At 38.2% G+C, this 24,405-nt stretch overlaps 1 protein-coding gene across 2 annotated transcripts in view; it reads left to right on the forward strand.

The window, feature by feature from the left end:
- The window catches only part of LOC149266222 (cell division topological specificity factor homolog, chloroplastic-like), an 86,965-nt gene extending 70,844 nt beyond the window's left edge, over positions 1–16,121 (forward strand). The window contains exon 2 of one of the 2 annotated variants that reach the window (XM_089430168.1): positions 15,233–16,121. In XM_089430168.1, the coding sequence (XP_089286294.1) occupies positions 15,233–15,868 (636 nt within the window). In that variant the 3' untranslated portion in view covers positions 15,869–16,121. The remainder of the gene's footprint in view (positions 1–15,232) is intronic. The other variant, XM_089430170.1, reaches the window with a different exon arrangement.
- The last annotated feature ends 8,284 nt before the right edge of the window (positions 16,122–24,405 follow it).

A 24,405-nucleotide genomic window follows, 5' to 3' on the forward strand; every position in this document is an offset into this window, starting at 1 on the left:
GCTAGCTCCATCTCTAGGTGCTGTAGATCTTCCTCTACCACCTTGACTTCCTCTTCTTTGGAAAGTACCTCTACTTCTGGTAGATTGCTTCCTCATGAGTTTTTCTTCAGCCTTCAATACCATCTAAGAAGCCTCTTCGACTGTTTTAGGAGACAACACACTTATTTCATCTTGGATCTCCATTCTGAGACCATTTATATATCTTGCAACTTTCTTGGCTGTATCTTAAATTTGTCCAGCTCTTATGCTCACTTTGTAAAATTCTTTTGTGTATTCTTTCACTGTCAGAGATCTCTGTCTAAGATTCTGCATCTGTCTAAATAATGACTGTTGATAATCACTTGGCAAAAACTTACCTCTCAACTTTGCCACCATATTGCTCCACTTTTTAATTCGTTGCTTACCAAGTCTCCTTCTTTCTGCCTGCACTCCATCCCACCAAAGTGCTATATGTCCTTTCAATTTTGTGACAACAAATTTCACTCTTTCCTTCTTCCATTTCTTCATAATCAAAGAATTTATCCATGTCATTAATCCAGTCTATCAACTCCTCAGGGTTTAAACCTTTTGTATAAACTGAACCCTCAAGTCTGGGTTTAGATGTGGATCCCAACAATGATTTAAAGAATCTCATTTCAGGAGTAACTTCTGCAGCTTCAACTTCAGGCTCATTGACATCTCCAACTCTTGCATCTCCTTGATTTCCCATTTCCACTGCTTCTAATCTAGCTTGCATCTGTTGCATAGCTTCCAACACTTCAGCATTTGCAACTGGTCTTCCTCTTCTTCGACCACCACCACGTCTTCCTCCAACTCTGAAAGCCATGTTGGATTTTTTTTTTGATCTTTGAGATCCTGTTCAGTGTCAGTAGGCTGCTCTGATGCCACTAATGGTTGGCTGGTTGCAGGTGTTAATGATAATCGTTCAAAACTAGAAACGATTTCTTCAAGTTCGGGTGGAACTTCTTCTCGGGTTTTCTTTGGAGTATCAGTCATCAACCTCCAAATTTAGCTGTTCTGCTAAAATAGCAGAACTGTTTAATTTACCCGATGTATGGCAAAATTTTAATTTTTCCATGGAACCAAAAAGGAATTAAAGCTCCAGTTCATAACCTTGTCGCGTCCGCCACTCCACAAACCTTTAGCGCATCAAATCTCCGCCGTCGATCTCATTCCTCAATCCGATGGTTGTCGCGTCACCCGCTCGCCAACTAGCTTGGCCGATCCCCACCGTCGATCGATCCCGCTTGATCCAATGGCTATCGCGTAATCTCGCGTGGATTCTAACACGACCAATATCAGGACGAGGGCGTGCGGGAAAAGTAGTTTTCTCGTCCTATGTGTCACCCGCTAAGGTTAATCACGTGAAATTGTAGAATACCACTTACCACCTTTTGACCGCGCGAGACACTGCTTACACCTATGAAGACCACTCTACTATTCTGATTAACGTCTGCGCTTGTTGGCACACCATAACCATTAGATTTGTTGGATCTGTTCGATCGGACAATTCAGATCTTTTCGTGGGTTTCTCGCGAATTTATTAGGTTTCCTCTCCAGACTTAGCACCTCTGCCAAGTTTAGTCTGTCTCTAAATTAATTAAATACATAGTGATTGAAGATTTAGATGTGACAACACAAGATTATACACAACTCAACAAAACTCAGAAATATTTCAAAGGAAATAAAAGCTCCGGGATTTGACCATTCATGCACAATATTTAGAGATACAGAGAAATTCCAAATTTTACATTCCAATCCTTCTCAGCCAAAATCCAGCGAAAATCTGTCAAAAATTTGTCAAAAATCCCATTCTAGTAATTCAAAACTTACATAAATACCTGCTCATACAATAATCAGATCCTAAATCAATGGATCAAATCTGCCTAATCCTAGATAACATCTAACCTGCATGATATTCTCCTCAAGAATCTCAACTAAGGTTAATTACTTGAATTAATTACAAGATAATTCAAATCTCTGATTTCTAGCTCAAATCCTATCTAGAAAGCTTTGTAAAGTGACAGCTAAAGGATCCCACTCCTTTGCTTGTAAACTTTCTTTTTGTACTTTTGGAATAAAATTCAAAGTCTTTTGTCTTCAAGCCTCATGCTCTTGCATCAGAGTCCCATACACCTATGACAATGAAAGTTACAACACCTTTGCTCCATTTTTGAGGGCAAATGTAGAGTGCTATTTATTTTGCAAGAGATTGCAGAAGTGCCTTGACGTGGACCTCATAGAACTAGAAGGAAGGACCTTTATTAGGAAGGAAGACAAGACCACCAGTGCATGATAGAGAAAAAATGTTTCACAATGAATTCTCACACAATTGGTAGATGCACTGAGATAGGGGGAGTTTGTAGGAGAACACATCGTATAGGGGGAGCACATGTAATGGAAGCAATGATGCGATAGGAAAACATATTGTCAAGGGGAGCTTGTAGAGATGATGCAACAAGTGAGCATGTTGTGAGGACGTGTCAACAACCCTTTGCCATTGATGTCAAAGGGGGAGAGAATCTTGGAAGACTCAAGGGAGAGAATCATTGGAGAATCAAGGGAGAGAGAGAGAGATGCATGATGCAACATGCCTTATCATGCTAGGTGTGTTGACATCAATGACAAAGGGGGAGATTGTTGAGTATGTTGTCATTGATGTCAAAGCAAGTGCGCGGGTGCAGGTACATGATGTAGAATGAGTGCAGATATCGTCATTGATGTCAAGGTTTGGAGGCCATCGATGTGATGATGTCTAGCTTGATGATGCAGTGATAAAGCCCTAGCCCTAGGGTTTGGATTCGTTAGACAATGGACATACTCTACACTTGTTGAGGATTTTGTTGATGCAAATCACCAATTGTGTCTTGGAAACCCTCGACATCAGATTCTCCTTGTCATGCTAATTTCGTTGATATATGGAGCATCTCGTGGACCGTAGGTTTTAATCCCGTACAGAAATTACCTGCATACGAATTCTAAAACACAAAAAATAAACAATGCAAGAGCATAACACATAAAACACATATACACAGAGATTTTCCCCTGGATCCCAAAACGAGGACTACCAAATTGATTTTTCATTATATTACCTTCAATGTTACAATACATATTTATACATGCCAAAGCATCCAATACCATGGACCGAAAACCATCGCGTCCAAAACCATGGACCGAAAACCATCGCGTGCAAAACCATGTGCAAAAAGTTAAAACCATGCACAAAACCATAGGTAGGTCTGCCCAACCTACTGTAGGGTCCAAATTTTTTTTCTCGGGCCGCTGCCCCAGACCCCGTAGGCCCCCCCTCAAACCCCCCAGACAGGGGGGGCGGCACCCCTTCTGCTGTGCAATTGGTGCAACGAAGGGAGGGCTCTGCCCCCTCTCTAACCCCCCGGTTGACTCTGTGGGCTAGTCATGGAAAGAATATAACACAACCCAACATTCATGGTTTGAGAGATATGCTTGATTGAAGTTGAAGGCCCTATCAGTGGTTCCAAACCCCATGATGCTGATGTGGCATCTTAGTACTGGTTGGATGACATGACAATTCCTAAGTGGATAATGTGGCTGTGTATAATTGATTTACACCTAGGGTGAAAGGGATCCTCATTCAAGGACTTGATAAAATAAATTAAAGGGATATTAAGTGACTTAATTTTTGATAAGGATAAATTTAAATTTATTATGATCCAATTTTTTTTGGAAGCAATATTTGGGTTCATAATAAATTTAAAATTCAAAAGTCTAGAATAATCCTTTTCTAAAGTTTCTCTAGTCGGCCTCTTTTTGTCTCTATAGAAGGAGCACACTCGGCTAATCAAATGTGGTGAAGTAACTCACTTTTTATATCTGCAGCCAGGAAGGTTATTAAAGTTCCCTTTTTTTTATTCTTATTGCTTGTGTGAGGCTCAAGCTCGTAGATTTATGGAAGGCTTCACAGAGTTCTCAGAGTTATCTATAAGATCAAATATTTGAAGGACTCTGCCATAAGGGCTCTGGGGCAAATTCATTAGCGGTAGATCAAATCCATTAGTGGTTGATCTGAAGAAGAATTCTGTGTGGATGGAAGTGCAAATCTTCTAATGCCTCTGCGGCCTGGCAGAGTTTTGGAAATCCTCTTGAAGAAGCTGATGTTTTGGCCTGGGATGTTTTCCTTGTTATTTGACAAGGGTTTTGTTTATTGCTTGCATTTCTTGGCATAGGGTTTCGCTGGAGTGACTTTATTTTGTAGGTGACTTCTGGTTTGGCTCAGCTTAGCAGCTCGGATATGTTCTGTGCACATATCAAATCCTTGAGAGGCAAAACCACCGTGTTAGGAGCAGCAAAGGGTTATACATCACTCCGGCTTATTGAGGAAGAAAAGAACCATTACTTTCTCAGCAAAGAAATTCCAGGATTGTTTGATCTAAAACTTCGGTCTGTTCAGAACATTATAGTGCAGATGTTTAAGGGTTCTCGGCCTTTATCCAAGGCCTATTCCTTGTGGATCTATGGCTAGCACTATGGAAAGGCATACAAAGTCTACTTTATGACTTGATCTCCTAAGTCTGGAACCTCCTTATTGTGCAGCCATTCAGAAATCCTTGAATTATCATCATCGATTGTGAATAAGGGCATCATATCCTGAAGGAACAGGGATGCATGAGTGATCTTCTTGATGGTGACACTGCATCAATGATCAGATGTGTGACTGTAATGAAGTTCGGCCTAGACAACCCTTGGAGTCCACCATGCTAACTTTAAAATAAAAGAAGTGCCTGAAGTCTCTTGTGAACATAAACCGATTGTAACGATGCATTTGAACCATTAAGCCTGAAGACCTGTTATTTGGAGGGTAAACCTGGAGCTGTAATGGTAGGGTTAGTGACATTTGTTATGGCAGTATTCTGTGTCAAGATTTGATGTTCTGTTGATGACTACAGTAGTAATCTTCTTGTGACAACAGTGACTCTGTGCCCTTGTCTCTTGACAGTATCTACATGACTGTATTGTGTGAAGTGATATGAAGATATCACTGTGTCTTTGTCCTTGAGCTTATGACTATAATGATGCTATACATTGGATATGGCAGTGAACCCTTAAAATAATAACAATGCGGTGACTATAGGGACAACAATATAATAATTACCTTATTTGTATTTCCTGTAGCAGAGATGTTGGCTTCATAACAGAAGACTCAATGTTGTACACACTGACATTATATCCAGGATCTGTTTGCATACACAAAATTGCTAGGGTTCATTGACGTTGATTGAATATTGAGACAGTGTTTCTACTAAGAGCTGATAGTGAGACACTGAACTTTTCTCTATGACATTGTTGACAGAACCCTTTGACAGTATGGAGATGTCCCTATAACAAGACAACCCTTTTCTGACAGTGATATATATACTCTTGGGTGGCAAGACTCATATGGAAGGTATGTCATTTGGATTGTGTAGTAGGTGGCAATGAACTTACAGGATGACATACCTAATGAAAGAATGCTGTATGGAAGTGAAATGATGACATTCTACAGGACATTATTGACAACAACAACTCAATGATAGTAGTGATGTTTGATCTCTGAATCCTTGTGATAGTAACTGATAACCTAAATTCTTGAGGTCTGGGCAATTGGTACAGTAACTTGAATGTATGTGGCAGAAATTCTTGATGAGTTGTAGTATCATTGGTTTTATGTGACTCTGATTTGAGCAGCATGACAGTGACTCCTATGAAAGTGAGACAGTGATATGATAAGTGACCTGGTGAACAGTGACATGATAGTAAAAATGATGTGAATGGCTGAGTGTCCCTGTATGACTATTGCAGTGAGATGATATCTGGACAAATGGAGCAGTGATGATGATCAGTGAACAATTGAGTTGTAGGCAGATTGAAGCAGCTGTGACACTGTTAGCAGCAGAAGCAGTGGTTGCAGACAGTGAGCGTAACAGAGGCAACTGTGGAAGCAGTGGACAAGAAGTAGCAGTGAGTGAATTGGTTGTTTGTAAAGGAGGCTGAAGACTCTTGCAGACCTTGTCTGCAAACATCTCAAGGCATTGGGGAGTCCTGTACTTCCTTCCAGCTCAGCTGGTAAATTGTTGTATGTAAACCATGCATAATGCAAAGCTTGTTGGAAGACATATTTTGTATATTGTTCAAATGATGTGATATTTACGATTTTGTCTTGATTAATGCTCTGAATGTTTAAAGATTAACTATCCAATTGCGAAAAGTAAAGGAAATACTGATTCACTCCCTTTTAGTATTTCCAACACCTACATCACCCCTCCAAGGCATGTAAGAATGATGCAGCATTGTCTAGCGCAAGCCTTGTCAGCAAGGAAGAAATGTTCTAGCCCTCCCAAGTCATCTCAGTGACATCCATCCTCATCCTGGCTCCGGGACAAGGCATTGTCCATCAGACAGGGTCAAGGCCAACTTGGCGGCATCTTGGGTCCATTTGGCGTTTCAGCATTTGGAGGTACATCAAGAGGTGTAGAATCGTGTAGAAGTTGATCAAGGCCCAACGCTCATCTTTGGAGGGGAAACATCGGGGCCACGAGGTCATATTTGCTCTTTGAATGGGGCAAAGCATCCTTTGGAATGTGTTGGAACGGAGTAAAGCCATCCCTCAATGGATCTCTGCTGCATGTGTGATACCTCTTGAAAAACCTCTCACTATCAAGTGAGATCAACATCAATGGGGACATAAAACTACTAAAGCATTATAATGGAGCATATCTAATTTCAGAGGGACGTAAATACTTCACACAAGACTTACCCTCAAATACCTAACTAGCTCGAGATCTGTAAACAAGTTACCTCACTTATCTCATGAATGATTAGGTCAAAAACCTTATTATCCTCCGAGGGGAGTGACATGTCCTAGGTAGATGCATCAATCCATAGGTGTATGTGATAAGGTGTTCATGGAGTGGGAAAGACTTCAAAGAAGATGCTACAGCCATGAGACTAGCTAATGGAGGTCCAACACCCTGAGTATAATGATGTAAGGAGGGAGCAATCATGGAGCATAAGTTACCCTTTCCTCAGCTGACATTTTCCACTCCTCTGATGCACCTTCTACTTTAATGAGAATAACTTAGGAGACCAAGCTTGCTTTGTGCTTTTCCAATACCCCTTAAAGATGTAGTTGTTTCTCACTCATCGGGGTTGGTACATTCAAGAGTTCCGTTGATGATAGTGGCCTTCTAAGATGATTCTTCTTGATCATGATCATTCCTTTATACATTGATGAGGTCATTCAATGGCTACCTCCTTCCTACATGAATATATTTATCTGAGCTATCTCTGCATAATGCTCCTATATTCTTAAAGATGCCATTTTCATAAATCATGCATTCTATCCTACATCTACATGTTCCTATGATACCCAAAACTTTAAAGAAGACTTATGTGAAGAAGTTGATCTTAGTCATAGTAGAGATCCAGAGGGTCCTCTTTCTTCTGCTTCTTCTCTTCTTCTTTCACTTCTTGGGTAATGTGGGCTTCTTCTCGTTTCCTTTTATTGTTGTCCTTCTTGAACTTAGGACAATCCCTCTTATAGTGTTCATACTCTTGGCAGCCGAAGCATTGGACTTTGGACATATCTCTTTTACCCTTTCTCTGTGGACCAAACTTGCCAAATTTTCTTTTTCTCTTGGCCATAGCAGCAAATGCCTGCTCCTTTGATCCCACAAAATCTTTGGCTTTGAGTCTAGTCTCCTCAATTTTGCATAGAGACCAAAGTTCATTCAACGGGGTAGCTTCCTTCTTGGCATATATACTTGATGTGAAGTTGCCCCATTCCTCAGGTAATGCATTGAGCACCATAGTTGTCATCTCTCTGTCTGACATAACTTCTCCTAGTTCTTGCAGCTAGTTTTTCATCTCAGAGACCTTCATGCAGTAGGGAGCTATTCCTTCTTCCTTGGATATCTTCATTTTATATAACTCATTACGCGACGATATCACTTCTCGAGCTGTGCTAACTGAGAATAACTCCACCAACTTATCATAGAGTCTTTAGATGTTTCAAGTTTGGAAACATAAGGAATGAGAGGGTCCTTGATGGATTCTTCATAATCCTTTGAGCCCTTGTTTCATCCTTATTAAACTTTGCTAGGGCTTGAGTTTGTTCCATAGTAGGAACAATGACACTCCCTTTGATGTAGTCCAAAAGTTCATTTTCTTTGAGAAGTAGACCAATCCTCTTTTTCCATGCAAGGAAATTAGTAGTCCCAACCAATTTGTTTCTTTCCTTACAAAAATACATTTTGATATTTTGAGGGGAGGACATAAAAATACTTACTTGAAAGTGTTAGTGATGAGGAGATCTTGCTGCTTCCTTGATGAATGAAGTCTCAGCTTCTTGGATCTTGGAGTTCTTCAAGATGCCTTGTGATAGATTTGCTTGCTGATGAGAACTTCTCAATGTGTAGATCTGGAGATCTTCAATGATGGGCCTGGATCTGAGAACCTTCCTTTGAAGATGATGAGTCTTTGATGTAAACTCTTCTTAGATGAACCTTCTTGTAGATGCCTTTAGATGGAAGGCTTTCTTCTTTCTTTGTTCCCAGGATGGTAGTCCTTCTTGATGGATCTAGGAGAGAAGATAGTAATTCTTCTTGTCTTTGATGGATCTGGAACTCTTGCTTGTAGATCTGATGCTTCAACCTTTGTGTGCCCTTGCTTCTTGATCTTAATGCTTCAATCTTCTATGTGCTCTTGAGATGCCCTTCCTTGATGTGTCACCTTAGCTCTGATACCATGTTGAAGAATCTAGGGCATATGGGTTATAGTGAGATTCTTTTGACAATGATAACTATTTGTGAAGCACTTTTACTTTTCTTATTAGCACAATCTTCTCTTATTGTTATTAGTGTGTGTTTTCTTACTTCATCAAACAGTTACCAAAATAAAAGAGACAAGAACACAAGATGTTGGCTCTTAGCCAGGGCAAAACCTCTCTCACCTAGAGAGGAAAACCCTTCTGCAAATTTCTCTTATTGAAGCTTCAATTGACAAATGCCAAACCCTAGACCCTTGACAAGTAGATCCTCCAAGCACAAGACACAATCTCTCTTTCTTTGTCCTTCAATTGATGCCTTCTTCTAGGTTGCACCTTGATCTCTTCCTTCACACTTCTTCTGGCAACTGGCAACTCTTTTTCTGGCAACTGCAGAAACCCTAGGTCTCCTTAGAGACCTCTTCTTTGGTGTCCTTCTTTCCTTCTCTACCTCACTTGGCAATTTTCCTTCTCCTTGATACTTAGGCTAGAGAATGAGGCCTTTCTTGAGGTATGTCCTTGAGGTTATAGGCTGATCCTCTTAACCCTTAATGCTGCTCTGATTTCTTCGCACATGTGGCTGATCTAGGGCCTGAAATAAACCCTTTCACTTGCTCCTTTCCTTCACTAGGTGTGGGATCTCCTTCGCTTGAGATGGAGGCCTATTTGGAGCCTCTTTTCCACCCAATCGAAACTTCTTGTAGAGCTGCAATTCTTGACTTGTTGCAGCAGCAGAATGTCCTCTCTTACCTTCGCACATGTGACAGAAAAGAGCCCTAAAACAGTCCCAAAAACTCGGATTTCTTTCTTCTCTTTTTCGCTGCCCTAGAAGCACTTTAATGCTCCTTTTCATACCTCTTTTTCGTCCTCTCTTCTTCGCTGATTTCAGAGATGAGTAGTGATCCTTTTGTGAGGTCGAACTGCCCTATATATAGGAGTTTGTCCCTCCTTTTAGGCCGACTTGATCAACTGGTGAGGCCGACTTGACATTTGTGCATAAAAACTCATTTCTTGAGCCGACTTGAAGAGGAGACTTGTCTTTGCTTTGGAGGATCACTCTAAACATATTTATTTGACTCTAATACATATGTTTACATAGTGTAACATGCCCACATGGGTCTTCAATAATTACATTGACTCTTTGACTTTCCTAGAAGCACTTAAACATGTGCTTGACCTATCTAATGGATAAGAAATCCATTTTTGATAATGACAAATAATAATTCTTTTCTTTTACAAGTACAAATATCAAAATTACATTTATGAAGACCAAACCTAGTTGCACTTTCTTCAACATTCTATAGGTTCTTCATACATAACATTGACTCTTTTTGACTTTAATGACAAATCTTGAAGGCTCTCAATGGGACCCATCTAAAAATAAAATCTCTTGCTCATGAAACCCATGAAGCAGGCACTACAATAATAATTTTATTTTTCTTCTTTTCATCATTTACAAAAATCACAATTATATGCTATTATGAAGACCGAACCAAGTTACACTTTTCAACACATCTTCCTCTTCCAATAGGTGATTCTTGAGCAATCTTTGGACACCTCTGGGGATCCATGGAGTGTTGTCTACTGCTGTAGAGGCCCATGGCTATCAACACACACCTTACATGTGCCAATGTAGCTCCTTGGAGGGTTAGGACCTCGTATAGGAAGACCAAACCCAAGATGGAGACCACCTGTAATCTTGCATAAGATCCAATGTGTCCCCTAGCCTTCCATTACGACAAGTCATCAAGGAAATCGAGTAAAAGAGCTTACAAACCATTACAACAGGTGGGGACTTCATAATGGCATGCCCTTCCATAATGGGCTTTGACATGTGCTAATGTCTCCAAGCTCCAAATGGGGTTAACCAGTAGCCCATTAGGTGGTTTCTATTTCTAAAGGGGATAATATGTCCAAGGTACATCCTTTAAAAGGTGGTGGCATATGGTAAAGAGATGAATGGAGTAGGGAATGAAAAGGGGAACTCTTGGGCCACACGCTTGGGTACAAGGGTAGCTAGAAAAAGGGAAGTCCACATTTGGGTATATAATGTATAGGAGGGAGCAATCGTGGTACATGAGGTGCTCGACCTTGATTTTTCCATCCTTCTTTATGTGCCTTTTGCCTTTTATGATTTTTCTTCAATTAACTACTCGGGGCTCAAGGGGTGAGAGCATGATGTGTGAGATATAACAGTGGATGCTATTGAAGAATGTAACTAGGTTCGGTCTTCATAATTGTACTTGAAGTCCAAATGTAATATATTTGCCAAAAGAAAAGAAAAAATAATTTTTATTATTATTGAATTGACTTGTTAAAGCATGGGTTTCATGCTTGGGTCAATTGTTATAGGTCAAGTCTCCATTGTAGGCTTTAGGATTATTTACTTGAGTCAAAAAGTCAATGTTTGTTTGGTCAAAGACTCCTCCATCAAGTCTCCTTCAAGTCGGCCTCAAAAGAATCATCATCAAGTCGACTTCCCTCAATGAACTCAAGTCAGCCTAACCTTAAATGGAGACACAAATTGCTCAAGCAATCATGTCGGCTTATTTCTCATGGAGACAACTATATATACAAGCATAAGCACTTCACTCAACACAAAGATAACAAGTTCGGATTTCAGAGAGAAATTTTCAGTACGAACACAGTGAGACAGTTCAGATCTTTCCAAAGAATGTGTTCTTAGAATTTCGGTGAAGGCACAGTCTCAACATTTCGTGAAGGCACAGTCTCAACATTTCGTGAACGCACAATATCAACATTTCAGTGAAAGATCAGTATAATGAAGATATAACTTTACTATATATTTTGAAGAGATGGGTTCGTTGCTACCACAATGACAGGGTCTCGGCACAATGACAAGGTCTCGGTGTAATGACAAAGATCTTGGTGCTATCTCAGTGAAATAGGTTCGGTGCTACCACAGAAACAAGGTCTCAGTGCTATTATAGTGATAAGGCTTTAGAGCTGCGTAGAGACCAGAATTCGGTACCATCTCAGTGACAAGGACTTGTGGCTCACACAATGACATGGATAACAATCTGAAGAATATTACACAAGGATGACTTGATGGAGGGAGTCTCTAATCTCGGTTGTAAGGGTCTTGGTCGTCTCATCTTGAATCTACCGAAGAAAGAATTTTGACTGGGTTTTCCCCTATAAGTGGGGTTTGGCCCTGGCAGTGTACCTACATCTTGTGTTCTCTTCTATTTGTTGCTTGACATTAGTCTTGATGATAAGAAAAGATAATTCGAAAGAACAAGTAATTATAATGAAAAACATCACAAGATAATATCATAATAAGAGAAATCGTTTAACTGCCACTCTTTGGATTTCTCAATAGATATCCCCTCTTAAGGTAGGGTGTTTCATTGCCCACCAGGGGTTGGGACAATCATGGGTTCCTATATGATGGAGGCTCATAGAGCCTACAGGAACTAGGGTGATGGCCATGATGATGGGGTAGAGCTCATGTATTGGCTATTGCCCACGTGCTAAATGTGTTTTTCCCAACCATCTTTTGCTTTTTGTGGTAATTTCTTGTTGAATGTGGCCAATTATGCTTTTACCTTTCTGTTTTAGCCACATCAACCTCTGGGGAATCATTCCAGGCCTAACCCAAGGTGTGGGTAAGGTGAGGGGGAAGGCTAATCCTATGTGGACCCAGGTGGGAGAAATGGTGAATGGGGTTACAATAGGTGGAAAGGGGGCAATATATGTAGTTAAGGGAGTAGGACCATGCAACCAAAATCAGGGTTTCCCATGAAATGTCATCCCTAAAGCCAAACGGTCAGTAAAAGAGATCCCATGGGACTAGAATCCAAGGTTAATATCCAAAGGGGGTCTAAGGGACAAGAGGGCTGACCTAGCCCATTCTTTCCACTGAATCCCCCCATTAATCCATGCCCATAAGTGTCCATGATAAGAAAACTACAATACTCAATTACCAAATGACAAGGCATACCTTTAGGTTCGGGAGGCCCACCTTCAAACATACAATCATGATAGATGGGTGAAGAACCACATGGCTAGCTCAGGTGGCAGAGAAGTGGCACAACGAGCTAGTTGGTGGTTGCCGGCTGAGGACCATCTCCTAGAAATTTTTTCTCCTAGTGATATCACCCACAAAATGGTGGTTTACAAGCCCAAGATCACAAGTCAAAAGGAATGTAACAACCATGTGAGGTCTTGTAGGCATCCTAGACTTTGTGTCATGTTGAGTCAGTCTATTTTTGGTCAGACCATGACTGGTCCCTTTGAGTTCATCTCAGGATCTTTTCCTCTTGAATATGATTGGAGATGAGCTTATATGAGGACTCATGGTTTTATGGGTGCCTTGCTTATATAGGGGTGATCACTAGTGTAGGGGTCAGTCTAGTCCATGTTGGGTGCATCTATGTTCCTCCACATGGTTACGAGTCTATTGAGTCTGTAAGTGGTCTTGGCTGTGGTGTTGTATCTGTCAGATATGGGACATTTTCACACTTCCCGAGGTAGTTCACTCTTCCCAATGCAAAGTGGTCACGAAAATAAAAAAAACCTATAGGGTGTCATATTGCAGAGCTAAGTGAGAGGATGAGATGCCACATGGATTGTTTCCATTTGGATGAGGCATTCTCATGTTCTGGTTGGTCAAAGGCAGTCAACAAGGGTGTGCAACTTTCTAGGGGCAGATCAGGTATAGCGTTGCATCATTTTGGACATGCACATTATGTCCAAAATTATCTACTCATCGGCAGGAGCAAAATACACGTCTCAGAATATTTTATTTCTTAAAGGTGTTGGAGTTCATCTACTTGGGTGTGATGATGTGGGAGGACAGGTTTCCATGTGGCATAGTAGGGGCAGATTTTGTCAGAATTTGACAGTAATATGTCAAAATTGGTCTACAGAACAAGAGGAACACAACCTGTGTCTCAGTGTCTCCAAGTTCCCAAGGGCATTAGCGTGGGTGGTTTATTAAGGGGTTTACTTGCTGATTTCTGCATTTAAAATACAGATCTGCTAAAAACAAGGCAGCAAGTAAATTCACAAAGGAACCCCCCTAACTGAGTGTTTAATCATTGAAACACTCACATATTCGGTAGAGTCAGTTAGGATATTTTTAGTACACCAAGATTGACTTTTTATATGCCATATTTAACACAATTTTGAGTGTCTTCGCTTGTTGTTAGTACTTGCATATTTACAGACCTATCAAAGAGGACAGCAGACAAAAGTGTTCAACGACTCATCTAACCAAGTATCAAATCATAGAATAAATTAATTTTATCAGTAGTATATTTTTAATACGCTAATTTGGACTATTTATTTGCTAAATTTCATCATGTTTTAGTGTACTTGTGGGCTGAATTAGTTAAATTCATATTGCAGAGTTTTGATATTATGTCGACAGGACAGCACATATAAAGCTGCTCCCTTCAGCCATTAGACTCTATTATAAGGCACTGGTCTTGTAGTGGTTGGTTGAAGTTAGTTCACTGGAAGCCTCACATGGTCTTGCGGTAGGAGTTGGGGATTAAAGAGTGGGGAGTTAGGCTGAGATGACAGTGGACCTCTGTTCTGTGTGTGCCAACTATAGGGAGTTGTACAAATCTTCAACAACCTGCTAATTGGAGTGGTAACACTGCCTATAACACTCACAATTCATAAATTTTCACCAAGAGAAGCAAGGTGCACCTCTATAGCCTAGGGTGGGAGAGGCGTCTTGTGTGTGTGTCGAGGGGGGGGGAGCAGGGGATGGAATAAACTAAAATGGAAAAAGAATTATAGAAAAATTCTAGTGCAGATCCATCTTAACATCAGATCTTTTAAGCACCAAGAGGTTTGCATGTGGGGTTTTTTGATCCCTTTTGGTGCTTAGAGCTGGGGTTAGGATAAGACCTATGCTAGTCATATGATTGAATTTCCTAGAGCTTGTTTCTTCTTGTTGATCTCCATACTTATTTTGTTGATAGTAGTTTCAATTTTGCCATTTTTTCGCCTCTATTACCTTTCCCTATTAGATGCATGTATTCTACACTTGCAACTGTTACTTTTGCGGTTATGATATAAATATGCCCTTGTTCAGATTTAACTAGGTTGTTTTGGATATGACTTTGATTGACACCTAACAGCCATTGTTGCTGTTGTTCACAGGGTGAAATCAGTCCAGTTTTACACTTGAAGAAGTTAGCTAGAAAAAGAATAATGTTAGCTTTGGAAATCAACATATACTGGTCATTTCTCTAGATGGTCTCACTGGTTTTTTGGATTCTTTTAAGTTGAAAGGTGCTCATAAGTTGGATTGCATGTACACGTGAGATTCTTTGTTCTACAGGATTTTGAAAAATAAGTGATATTGTGAATGGAGCCCGTTGGATGGTAGTTTCAAAATTCAGACTTTGTTTAGTAACTCTTATTTTTCCCTTTGTCAACTATCTTTTTTTCATAGCAAGTTTTCTCCTTATGGAGGTTTCATCACTTTCTCAACAGGTGGATAGATGCAAATATAGCGCTTCATTTGTTCGCGACTGTCACTCCATGCTTCCACTGCAAACACCCATGCAATGGCATTTGTCATCAGGAAGATATCACCTAGGAAAGTCTTATCAATGTTATGGAGTTGGGGATGATGGTCTCTCCAGCGTTTCTATAACACAGGACATTGATGACTTTATCCGTAAAGCTGTAAATATGAGTTTTTTTGAACGAATAAATTGGGCATGGAACATATTGTTTCCCAGAAAACTCAAGAGAACTTCAAATGCGGAGATAGCAAAGCAGAGACTGAAAATGATCCTCTTTTCTGACAGATGTGCTGTAACTGATGATGCAAAACGAAAAATCGTCAACAATATTGTGGGTGCACTCTCAGATTTTGTGGAGATTGACTCAGAGGATAAAGTACAGTTAAATGTTTCAACCGACCCAGATCTTGGAACTGTCTATTCTGTAACAGTGCCAGTTCGACGTGTAAAGCCAGAGTATCAGGAGTACAGTGAAAGCTTTGGAGATATAAGGAATTTAGAGTACAAGGATGTCAGTGGGCAAGTGAGTGCATTTGATATCAAATTGGACTACCTCAGTCCAAATGATGGAAAGGCTTAAGGGCTCATTCATGTAAAGCGAGTTTTATGCAGGTTGTGATGCTGTCCAATAGTAATCTGTAATCTCTAAGATTCTATATGCATTTTTCTGCAATTCACTTTGGAAAGCATTGAGGAGGAACCTAGACATACACTGTAAGAATCTCTGTTTGTGTTTTGCAACATGCTCCTGTTATCCTTTGTTTTCCACATTTTCTTGTAATTCAGTAAATGGCCGTGTTTTGTTTCAAACGGAAACTACTAAAATTCTTGTATTCCTTGAAAGTATTTGTGAAATGTTTTCCCCTTACAATTTTGGTTTTATCATTTATTTTGGAAAACATTCTCATAATTTAGGTTGCATTATGATGAATTTCTATAATACTATATATTCCGTCAGGAATTTTACAAGATGATTTTCTATAATACTATTTGTTCTGTCAGGAATTTTACAAGCGCATTTAAGTTGAAGCAAAACACTAACTCTGTCATATCCCTAGGCACTATGCCATTGGACTGTTGTTGAAACATTTTGACATTCTATTTTTCTGGATTTTCAACTATTTAGTAAGAAATTTGACTATGGAATAGCTATAAAGCTATGTTGCATGGGACCCACTCCCCCCAAAAAAACCCAGGTACCCTGCGTCCCTGTGTTCTGGGGACTTTTGGACCCTCAAGAAATGTCCCCAAACTATGGGGGGACTTCATCGGGGACTTGTTGGCCATCCCCAAGATGTCCTGGACAGATTTCAGGGATGTTCCGAACAGATTTCAGGAATGCTTTTGGCAGATTTCAAGGATTTTCTGGGCAGAGTTCAGGGATGTTTGGGCAGTTTTCAAGAATAATCCAAGCACATAACTTCAGTTCTGACAGTCATGGACATTGATGATTGAACAATATGATCATTTTTTCCATCCATTATTTTTGTAATGCATTGAATCTAAATTTTTTGTACAAGTTGCAGCTCAAAACATGGGTTTTGTATGATGGGTTTCAATTTGGATTTTTGGTGATTTAGATATTGTATTTTCAATGGTAAAATTACAAGAAGCAAACTCCATGTCAAGAAAACAGAAAATGCAACATTTTAAAAGGCTAATTCTTGTGGTTATTGCTCTTGTTCTTTCTCATTTTTTGGATCATCTTTACATATTTTACATGGGTTTCGAAGAGGCATTCAAGTTCAGTGCTTCCACGAATTGGGTGTTAAATGTTTAAAATAAGTTCCTATTCAATCCCCTTAATCTGAAATATGAATTTAATATCTTAAAAAAACCAAAGTGTTTTATAGTGGTTTTCAACACAGCTGTAAATGTTTGCAGAATCTATTGAGAAGGGAATGTCTTCTATGTTTAACATAGTGATCATTATTAAGAAATATGAGGAAAGAAAATGCTATAAAAACAGTGTCCTGTGATAGATTTTTCATGGACTTTATTACAAATTGAAAGTGTTACAATTGAGTTTCCTAAAGCTAAAGCTCTTGTCTAGTGGCCAATAATGGAATGTCACTCAACCCTTTTTTAAAATAGTTCAAGATTTTAATTGGCGAGGGTAAGGTTTGTGCATAATACTATAAACTATAGTTTGTTGTGCTTACAAGCTTGAAACAGCTACAAATGTTAATATTGTATTGAATTTTTCGTCCCCAACCGCCCTCCCTTGGAAAATTTAGGGGTGCAATCTAATCATTCTGGGGACGCATTCCCCTGTCCCTACCATACCCTCGTCCCCAAAATAGCTATAAAGGTTTAAAATCCACGTGCGAGCTCATGTTTTACTGACATTGCAAGAGAATTTGTTTTGCTTAAAATTGTCCTTTTAGACTCTTCATACCAGAATTTGGAACTATTTCAACTAAAATATAAATTGAATGATGTGGTGGCTCTTTGACAATACACTCATGATAAGTATTCTTTGGCCATTAACTATTCTAAAGGAAAAAACACTGATATGAGAAGAACATGCACTTAAGACAGGGTATATATATATATTTATTGTAGAAGGAAAAATTGTATATATTGATGGAGAGAGTATATACATAAACTCTCATAACAAAATTTGGTGTTCAAACACATCACTATCCACATGAGACCAGCAGCATTATCCCTATATATAGATTAAAATTAAATCCTCCATTTAGCAAAGAATGAAAACATTCATAATTCATAATATCATACATACACAAAACAATGCTAAACCAGTTGGGTAGGAAATACAATGACATAAAATAAAGAATAGTTAAAACGGTAAACTGCAGTGGACCGATAAAGGAGTGTAATGAATATCTGACTAGATGACAAATTAAAATATTAACAAGTAATACTAGCGCTTCTGGAACAATTCTTTAGGAACTGTGTTATTACTTTATTAGTGACTATTAGTGACTGTTGGTGGTAATATTATTATTATTATTAATATATTTATCGTGTTTTGATTAGTTTCATTAACACCAAACTCTTTAGAAGCATTATTGAAATGACAAAGTTGTATACATTCTAAATTTTAATTTTTTTAAAACAGTAAAATTTCATAATAATTAATGATTTTTATTCAATTTTCATTTGGGGTATATGTTGTAGCTTACTATATATTCTTCTCGAGCCATAAGAATGAGCCATGTGTATCACACAATGAAATAGGCTGATCTTGCAAAACAGTGATTGTTGATAGTTAAAATGATCATTATTGGTTAATTATTTTATTCTTTGTTATTATCAAGTGTCTATGGCAAGGAAACATATATTTGATTCAATTGGGTAAGGATGAATATTTCCATTGGATATTTTAGTTATAAAAAACAAATCATAATGTATTTGCTTTCACGGCAATTTTTAATCAAAATGTAGTGTTATTCTTTTGTTTTTATGTTGTTATATAAAACATTGATAAATGGATGGATGCTAATCATGGCCTAAATTGCATTCATGAGTTTTAGCAGGATGGATATTTAACACATCCAAAAGAAAACTCATTGACATATAGTTACAGGCAGATTTACACAATGATCTAGCAAAAAAGGGACATAATCAGCCAGAGTTCAAATATACAGGCAAAACAATTACAATGAAAGACAGTTCAATGGAGTTGTTTCAAAAGCTAGGAATAAATGCTGCATAATGCAACGAGAGGATAACACGAGTAAAAATTATGTTGCCTAAGGAGTGACAACTAAGCTTGCAAAAACCCTGAAGCACGGTAGCATGAATCACTTGTACCCCTCCAAACACCATTAAAAATATGTTATACTGGAAAAAAATTCAGTAAATCCAAACATGCATGGACTATGCCATACCTTGCTCTTGTGGGAAATTTTATATCAGGGAGATTGGTAGATCCATGACAGTGAGCCCTGAGGAACATTGCGCTTATATTGCATACAACAAGTCCCAAAGTGTTGTTACAATTTAACATTTTTGTAACATTGGCTATCAAACTTGTGTGTGGGATGCAAAACTAATTGCTAAGGAAGATGACTTCTAAGGTTGAAAATAATAATAACTTAAATAGTGAAGATGGTTATACATTAAGTGAAAGGTGGACACTGGTTATGCAACTCTTCCAAACAACTCCACTTACTCAGAATTTGCCTTTTTGTTTAAACACCGATAGCTTGGTTGGACAAATAGTATAGTCAGTTTGTCTTTACCAAACACTTACCAAAATATGCATATTTAATGAATGGAGAAGTTCACGCTTTCCTTAGGGATGGACATTTAATCCTCGTCCACCTAATGATGATATTTTCTGCTAGAATCGAAACATTTTACTAGAATTGAAACATCACTAGCAATGAAAACAAATCACACAAATCACGATTTATAAACAAATGAAATCATTATTTTGTTTTTGAACTCTAAATTTCTAGCTTGTGCAAAGGGAAATTAACTATGTTTTTTTAGATGTGTACATTTTTTTCCCATGTTACAAATCTTCCCTTTGTTTCGTTGATTCATTTTGATTCTTTTTCAGAAAGCCTTCCAATGTGTCAATATTTCAATGGTCCATTAGTGCAATGTTATATTAATTTTTTCTCCCTTATAATTTAGTTATAAACATACCTAGCATCAACCACTAGCCCCAATTTCACTAATTCACTTCCAACTTTGTGTGAACTATCTTTGCACTCATTTTTTTTTGGTCTAATTTCTTCGTGTTATAGATTTTGTAGAATATTTTTCTTTATGTTCCATTTTAGTTATGATCTTCTTAAATCTCCCATGTTTGCAACAAGTTGTAAAACTTGAGCATTTAGTTGCCCAATGTATTGGGATTTTATGCACTACTATCTTAGTTCCATTTCAATTTAGGTTTCTAATAAATAATATTTTATCTTGTAACAAGTTGTATGAAAGAAATCATGTTTCCTCTGTTGTCCCTTCTCTGAAGCTTACAATCAACATCTAATTCATGATTTTGCACTGTTCACAAATAGAAAATATTGTTAATCCCTTGCATAATTATGATTTAGAGGCTTTGTACTTTCCTATCAATCAAACACTAGGATCCATTGTTATGCACAAGAAATTGTTAAATATATGTTTTGAAATACACCTTGGATAAAGGATCATGATGAAGAACATTGATCTAAATAATAAGGAAATCTTCTCAATAAGATGACATTCTTATTAATCCAAGAGGAAAGGATTCTGATCAACATCATGAAGATTGCGACACTTATCAATGGCACTTAAAATTTGAGATTGAAGCCATGTAAGATTATAATTTATGATGACAATTCTATGTTTGAAAACCAAAAAGAGACGGTGTTTCATTTGATGATGGTTTTCTTGGGTATGTTTTCAACGAGATTCCTTATCGTTCACAACTTTGTATTTGTTGTGGTGAAATTATGTCATTTTGATATTTTTTATTCTGTTATGACCTACGAAAGGTGTGAACTAAAGAACAAATATCAAAGATAATTTAATGATATGTTGATGCACCTAACCATGAAACTAAGAGCACGAAAATTGATAAGAAAGCAAATTCAATTTTTAAAGGGATGGAGTCAAGCTTTTTATTAAAGAATACTTTTTAGAATGGTGGTTTAGGTCATGCATGCTCTCTTAGGTTAAACTAATCTATGCATCCTATTCATTAGAGTTGGAAGTGTTGTGTTCAAAATGATGCTTCAAAGTAATGAGCGTTAACTCCCTAATATGCACTACATTTTTATGCATGAATTAGATTGTTATTCCCATGTCAATCATATAATACAAGTTTTAAATTATGTTTCCATTTGTGATGAAGACATGGGTGGTTACAATGAAACCACTATCAACACCTTTTACACAATGCAACTTGAGAAACTAAATGTCAAATTAAACTTGTCATCCTAAGTCCTATAGAGGAGTTTGTACTAGTAGTGGCAATAATTGAGTTATCCATTTCATAATGAGTCCTTATAGGAGAGGCTTGGACACAAACTCAAAAAATTACACAATTAAAACAATCAATTTTGCATGCCCATTTGATCCACAATAATAGTATTTATACAAATAATGAGGAATTGCTTGAAACATGAGAGAATGTTTCGTATCCTCCATTCATAGGAAACATCAAACCTAATTCCGTGAGTACCTCTACTATCCCTAAAAGCACTCAACTCCTCTAAATATATGCTTGTTTAATACATTTGTTACATTACATGATATAGGAAAGAAACCAACTTATTCTACTTGAATCATTTTAGAGATCTCTAAACCTTATTACATTTAGGGAAATAAAAATGCAAATGATGCCCCTGGGTCAAACTCCCAAGGAACACAAATTTTCCATGGACTCTTGTCCATAAAGTCGTCTTCACTTGAAAGTTTGAAATAGATTCAAATGCATTTGTAAAATATAATTCTCTCTTCAAATATTTTCTTGTGGATCCTAAGGCTTATTCGTTGAATGTAGACTTATATCGCTTCTCAATTATATTTTATCTTTTTCATCTGGAAACTCAATTTCTTCTTGAAATTGATCAAAAGACAATAAACTCTTATGTGTAACTAAAGTCTTATCATGATTTATTTCTTCAATTTCTATCTTCAATCTACTCCTATCTTCTTTGATTACACCTACACATGAAGCAAACATGTTAAAGAAAACAATTTGTTCATTAGGATTTTGAAGCCCATCTTCCGCCATCAAAATGACTGCCACGCAGATAATTGCCAAGACAACTTGAAAGAATTTTGTCTTCTTATTCTTCTTCCTTTCCTTCCTTTCTTCCACAGATGCACATTCTACTATCTCATTTTTCATTTTTCACCCCATGAAATTGTACTTGCATAATTTTCTTATGATCCTCCTTTCTCAAATCTACATATACTTTCTCTTTCACAATTTTCTCATAACAGTGTATATTTGTATCATTTTCAACATAAATTTGAGGTTTCTTACACAAAAACCCCCTTGTTGTCTCTTAATACAACCTCTTGCTCTTGACTCTCCTATCGTTCACATGATCTATCCCTGTTCTCATTAACACTACAATTCATTAGTCATCATATACTTATGCAAATATGAAGACAAATCAATTATCTCAATGTCTGCAACAATTGTCTTTAACTTTCCAAGCAAAGTATATTTTATTTCATCTTCTTTTCCCGCTTCAAAAACTCTTTCTTACTCATCATCAACACTTGTCTATTATTGATCTTTGTTACACCTTCATTTTTCAATGGTAGAAATGCATGTTTTTCACCATCCTTTTTAAAGGTATATGTATTTTTCCTTCCATTATGAATTTCCTTATCAAATTTCCTGGTCTACCGAATAAAACATGACAAGCATCCATAGGTATTATATCACAAAGTACTTCATCATGATAGTTTCCTATCTTAAACTTTACCATGCATTGTTCATTCACTAAGATTTGATGTCCTTTATGTAACCATGACACTTTATAAGGTGTAGGATGTGCTACCCACCAAAAGTGGGTGACCCCATAGGAAAATTTGTTCTCCCATCTTCTCTCCCAGCCAACAACCAGTAGCCCTTGATAACCACTAGTAGCCAATAACAATGTGCCATTTAGACCTCCATTGCCTGTATTAGTCATATGTTTCCTCGATCATTTGGCAAGAGCACAAGTTGGAAGGTGGGCTTTTGATCAAAATGTACTTTATTCACTTTGCAATCAGGTGGTTATGCTTGTTTGTATTTTGGGCATTTGACATGGATTCTAGAGTAACCTGGAAGGGAGAGTGGTTTTGACTGTGACCTTGTTCCCTCGCATTAAATGGGGGCGGGGTGGGTTAATATTTCATCCTAGCCCAGTGGGACCTTCCCAAATGTCCCAATGGGTATAGGAGGGGCACTACTTGGGAAACCTCGATTGAGATAGTGTGGTCCCATCTCTCCCTATTCCATACTTACCACATTCCATCTTACACCATAAGCCTCGTATTCCACCTCCCTTCTTCGGGTTCAACTGACCATTGGTTCTCTGGGATTTGGAACCACACATCCTCATACCTAGGTAGGCCCCAGAACTTGGCCCAAGGAGTTTGATGTAGATAAAAGAACAAGAAAAATCATATGATGGCCATAAAAAAAAAAACAAAAGAAGATCAAAATGAAAAATATGGCTTGAACATACACATTAGCACGTGGGCAAAAGCTTAGCATGAGCTCTACCTCACTCTTTATGGCCATCACCAAATTCTTGAGCACATGTTGCTATTCATATTATGAGAAGGAACCCTTGCCTGTCCTAATTCATGGTGGGCAATGAGATGCCTCACCATAAAAGGGGTAATAACTGTTATACATCATACAAAGCATGCTATAACCCTTTGATCTACAAGCAGTAATACAAATAAAAATCAAGAAAAAATAAAAGACACACAAGAGGGGTGGAAAAACAAAGGTCGAGTTGGTAACTCATGCATCCAGAATTTCTCCCTCCCCACATTTGTACACTCAAGATGATGATCCCATCATAGCTGGTCCCTTTGACCATGCCACTTGGCCATGAAGTCTTCTCCACTCCATTCCATCTTTATTCACGTGACATTTATCAATTAAAGGTGGACCACAGACATGTCACTTACCCTTGGGGGTTGGAAACACCTAATAGGGTGGTATATTAGCCACTCCTACCTAGGGAGTTAACACCATTGCGAGTTCAAAGCGTTAATTTTGGAAGGGAAACCTTATTTAAAGTGTCAAATTGCCCATTTCTCTCAAGCTTGGTTCACTTAGATGTAAAAATGATTAAACATACATAGTGATATAGTTGCTAGCATTGGGTATTACGTGTAATTGTCAAGTTGTTCGACACCCATGGTTTGGGCAACTTAACTGGGTCCCATCTTTTAGAGGAACGTATTGGCACCCATAGGTGGAGCACTGAGAGCCATGAGACTCCAAGCAACAAAATTGCATCACCCATAGCCATGGGCACCTCCAACACCCACAATGTTCCAACACTTTGCCGGACATTGATGATTTTTATGGGAGGGATAGCACCACCTTGAGAGCATCAATGTTGGATCAAAGACAAACATTTTGATCACCTGGAGACCCATGAGACTACTTTCGTGCCCCCAAATGAAAAT

Source organism: Pinus tabuliformis, chromosome 6 (assembly GCF_031772625.1).
Source record: "Pinus tabuliformis cultivar Carrire ecotype Pingquan chromosome 6, CPIR1, whole genome shotgun sequence".
Lineage (NCBI taxonomy): Eukaryota > Viridiplantae > Streptophyta > Pinopsida > Pinales > Pinaceae > Pinus > Pinus tabuliformis.